The 4,851-nt window shown below is 52.8% G+C and overlaps 1 protein-coding gene across 1 annotated transcript; it reads right to left on the bottom strand.

Moving 5' to 3' along the window:
- Positions 1–1,110: 1,110 nt before the first annotated feature.
- On the bottom strand, positions 1,111–3,198 carry CD1H11orf91 (chromosome D1 C11orf91 homolog). Its single transcript, XM_025929179.2, has 2 exons — positions 2,607–3,198; positions 1,111–1,370 (listed from the first exon to the last, which is right to left on the bottom strand). The coding sequence occupies exons 1-2, from the start codon at positions 3,070–3,072 to the stop codon at positions 1,285–1,287; spliced, it is 552 nt and encodes a 183-aa protein (XP_025784964.1). The 5' UTR covers positions 3,073–3,198; the 3' UTR covers positions 1,111–1,284.
- Between the last annotated feature and the right edge of the window lie 1,653 nt (positions 3,199–4,851).

Below are 4,851 nucleotides of genomic sequence, written 5' to 3'. Positions count from 1 at the left end.
GGCCATGTTCCACAGTGGCTGCAGGCATAGTGAGGGCACAAGGAAATCCAGACGCCAAGCATCAAAATGTTACACTCGATGAAGACTGGTTTCCTAAAATATTCTTTATTTGTGGGCTTGTGTCCTTGAGCTCTCGCTCCTCCTTGCCATAAAGACAGCACCTGGCCTCACGGGTGGTGCTACAAGCCATAGACACCTCTGCCCCAGCAGGGGGGAAAGGACAGGTGGGGCGGGGCCACAATGTGCTGCACCATCACTTCTTAGTTGGATTATTATGACAGCCTTCTTCCTGCTTTCCCTGCTTCTTAGTCTACTCTTACAAGCACGAGTCAGACACTATCACTTGGCTGAAAAACCTCTAACTACTACATCCTCCACTGGGAGTAAAACCCAGAGTCATTGCCATGGCTGCAAAGTCCCATGTGGAAGGACCCTCTGCACTCAACCCTACCATGCTCCCTTCAGTCCTCCCGCTCCAGCCATCTGGGCTCTTTGCTGACCCTAAAACATCCCAGTATGCCCCCAGCCTCAGCCTTTGCACTGGCCCTTGTGCCTGGAACATTCCCCCATGTGCCACATGGCTATCACCCTCAACTTCCTTCACACCTTATTTAAATGTTACCTCTTCTAGAAACCTTATTTGAAATGCCACCCTGTTTTCTTCTGACCCTCCTGACCAACCTTGCCCTACTATTTTTGTTTCCCCCTTAGCAGGTTATCTGTGATACCATATTATGATATTTATTGTCTGTGTCTCCCCAACTCCCAATCCCAAGAGTCTAGGAGGGTACCTGGTACATAATAAGCATGTGAATTTCTAGGAAGGACCATGGCTTTGATCAGATCATCAAAGAGTTTTGTGGTCCAAAAACTATCCAACAAAACTCTTCCCAGGACTAAAGCTGTTTGAAAACCAACTATCTGTTCCAGTCCTCAAAGACCCTTTCTGAGTAGGGGCACCACAACCAAATATATATTGCCCTTGGCTTTTCCCAATTCCCTCCACTTGGAGGTGTTGGGGGGGGGGTTCCCTGAATGCCAGCTGGGCAGCAGCTTCCAGACCCTGTGAGAGAGCTCCCCCAGCAGCAGCACAGAGAGCAGACAAACCAAGAGATTTACCACACAAGTGGGCACTGTATATGGAGTACATGCTGGGAGCAATGAGAACAGCAGTAAATACAGAACAGAAAATAATGATCTTTGACACGACAACAAATGGGACACATTATCTAAGCACTAACACCTAAGGAGGCAGCTGCCCTAGCTCTGGGGGGGGGCAGATCCTCAGGAGAGAGAGGCTGACTTCTTTCCAGGCTGCCTTGTCTTCAGTCCTTGTAACTTTTCATCTTTCAGTGCCTTCAAGAATTTATCTGCAGGAGAGCAAAACAAACATGGCTGTAGTAAAGATAAGGGCTCTTCTAACACTTCCAAAGTAAGCTTCTGGGACGCAATTGTGTGCTCCCTGCATGAGCCCAGAACCCAACATGGGTAGGAAAAACCCCTAACAGCCAAAACATGTTTAAGTGGAGAAAATGTAGTAAAGAGGTCCAAGACTCAGCCTGTTTTCTAGGGATTTTTTCCATGCCTTTGGGCAAGAGGACCTTACAGGGTGCCTGATGAGTTGGGGACCATTCTCATGGCCACATTAACCTAAACATTTAGGTTATTTCATACTCCCCTTCCGTGTGTGGCAGGGGAGCCAACTTAACCTGTATGGTTGTTTATAATAGCGGGGATAGTCCTTCTAGAACAATCTTCCCTCCTCCAGTGTTGAACTGCAAGCCTTAGCCGGAACAGGTGATAGAAAGTCTGCAGAACAGCCTATGGCTAGTGAATATTCTACAGTGTGAGATGTCTCATGTCAAGTAGAATCAAATTTAACTTTAGCCTTCAAGAACAACCAGTCAGCTTGCATGCTAGAGGAATCCTGCCCACATCAGAGCACACCTGGTCTGCCCTCGTCCAGAGCCCTAAGACTTTAGATCTAACATCTAGAGTCCAAAACCCAGGTGAGAGGGCTACCAGAGCCAGGGCTAGGGTTCACAGGGAGGTTACCTTCCAGCATTAAGAAGTGGAGGGCCCCAGAGGCCCTCAGTGAACTGTCCTTGGGCTTTCTGGGTCTTGCACAATTCCCACCTCTACTTACAGACACTCCAACTGCTATTCGCTTCCCCCTCCTCACATGGAGGACCGCAGTTGGAGGTAAACACTAAAGCTCAGGTCTCTAAAGGAAGGGGTTTGTGTGTGGCGGGTGATGGTAGTATTACTACCACAGGGGACGGGACAATTATGGTGCAGGAGGTATCAAGTGCAGGATGCGGTGGTGGTGGATGGAGGTTTGCAGGCTGAGAGTCCAGATTACCAAAAGGGCTCAGGATGGAGGGAGGGTGAAGTTTGGGACAAGAGTGTTCACGAAATCCTGACAGTGATGAGGGAGGGCGTCGGTTGAAATCCAGGAGGAGTGAATCTGGGTGCTGGGGGCGGGGATTGCCGATCTGGGATCTGGACTGAAGTCTTAGCCGGTGGCCACATTGCCGGGGAGGGGATTTGGGGGGCATGGAGCCAAGGGGGGGAGCGAGTCAAGGCCGGCCAAGGAGGTCACGCACAGCGCTGGGGGTCGAAGCCGTCCCCAGTGATGGTGAGTAGCTCCAGCTCCTTAATCCGGATCTCCAGCTCGCATAACTCCTCGGGGTGGGAGGCGGAGGCGAGCCCGGGAGTCGTGGGGCAGGGAGCAAGGGGCGAGGCAGCCACCTCGGGCCCTGGCGGTGGCGAGTAGAAGAAGCGCAGAGGCTCGTAGGGTATGGAGGCCAGGCCGGAAGGCCAGGGCGGGGGCCAGGGGCGCTCGCCGGGGGGCCCCAGGCCGGGTGGCGGCGGCAGGGGCGCCTGAGGGAGGGACCGTCCCCCCGGCGCCGCCCCGCCAGACTTCAGCGGCACGAAAAGCTTCTTCCAGATGTTGAAGTCGCTGAGCGGAGACGAGGAGACGCCGCGATCGTAGAGGGACGGGAAGTAGAGGGGCGGAGCAGGCCGCTGGCTCATGGTGGGGCTCTGGCCGCCTCGCCGCCCCTTCGGCATCTTTTGAATGGGAGGCTGCGTGGGAGGAACCCCGCGCCTGGAGACGCGCGCCCCAACCCCGACTCGTCAGGTTCTGAGATTCCACAGGCCACGCCCCGGCGGAGCGCGGCCCCACCCCTTCGACCAGCCCCGCCCCCGAACAGGCGGGGTTCTGCGGGCCGGCTGGCCACGCCCCAGGACGTGCCCCGCCCACTGAGGACTGGCCTCTCCCCTGGAGCAGGAGTGGGTTGACTAGCAGCGGTGACCCGCAGGCGCGCCTTAATCTGCCGCCCTACCGCCCCCGGGTTTCCGCTGTGCCCCGCGGCCATCAGACGCCAGCCAATTTTTTCGCCCCCTCCGGTCCCGCCCCTCGACTCTTCCCACTGCCCCTACGTTCCGCAAACCTGGCTTTGCCGCTATTGCGGCCTGGCTCCAGCTCTCATCTCACATGTCATCAGAAACTCAGACAAAAACAGGAAGCAGGGAGCTGGCCAGAACTGCAAGAGGATACATTTTTCAGTCTTCTCCTTTCATAGGGAGAAAAATAATATTTCCTAGAAACCTGCCCGCTGCGACAGCAGACTTCCCTTACCACCCTCTCTGCAAAGTATCTGGGGAAATGAGTTGACATCTATCCTACGGGAGGCAAAGGAGAAGATGGGTGACTGGGAATGGCTGTTAAAACCAACCAATGTTTCTGCCAAACTTCCCAGGGTTGTGGAAGATTCTGGAAAAGGGGACTCTGGTATCGACTTGTAATAGAGCGGCAGTAGAAGGTCTTCAATGAAATGCAGTTTAATTTAGTTCTTTTCCAGACACATTACCAGGCGCTAACAGGAAGCAAACTGCCCATAGGAAATCCCACCTCAAATAGCTCACTCTCTTTAAGAGTGACCTGTAGGGGTGCCTGAGTGGCTGAGTGGGTTAAGTGCCTGACTTCAGCTCAGGTCATTATCTCACGGTTCTTGAGTTCGAGTCCGTGTCAGGCTCTGTGCTGACAGTTCAGAGCCTGGAGCCTGCTTGGATTCTGTGTCTCCCTCTTTCTCTGCCCCTCCCCCATTCACCCTCTGTCTCCCTCTCTCAAAAATAAATAAACATTTAAAAAAGATAATAATTTTATTTTTTTATGTTTATTTTTGAGACAGAGAGAGACAGAGCATGAACGAGGGAGGGTCAGAGAGAGGGAGACACAGAATCCGAAGCAGGCTCCAGGCTGTCAGCACAGAACCAGACGCGGGGCTCGAACTCACGGACCGCGAGATCATGACCTGAGCCGAAGTCGGCCGCCTAACCGACTGAGCCACCCAGGCGCACCAAAAAAGATAATAATTTTTAAAAAAAAGTGACCTGTACTGTCCAAGGGACTTGTCCAGCTCATTTACATACATGAGTAACTTCTATTAGCCAGACTGGGGGCGGGGGGGGGGGGGGGGGGGATAAATTTCTTTCAAAGCCTCCACCTAATGATTATTGGTACCTAATGATTATTGGTATGTAGGGGCCAGTTTAGATTGGCTAGTCAGTACCAGCTCCATTAGCAAAAATGGCTATATACAGATGCTGTATATAGGTGTGTGTGCGTGTGTGTGTGTGTGTGGTGTGTGTGTAGCACAACAGTGGAGACAGATGTCCAGGCTGGAGATCTTTGGGTAAGTTGCTTGACTTCTAAGACAGTTTTCTGTAAAACAGAAATAAGAGAACCAGGCTGCCTCACTTGCTTGTGGTAATCCGACAGAAGACAGAATGGTACGTGTGAAGCACCTGTAAGCTTAGAAACTGTCCAAGTGTAAGGAGCAGCTG

Source organism: Puma concolor, chromosome D1 (assembly GCF_028749965.1).
Source record: "Puma concolor isolate L17-30 chromosome D1, mPumCon1.1.hap2, whole genome shotgun sequence".
Lineage (NCBI taxonomy): Eukaryota > Metazoa > Chordata > Mammalia > Carnivora > Felidae > Puma > Puma concolor.
This window is presented reverse-complemented; position numbering and strand designations above follow the sequence as displayed.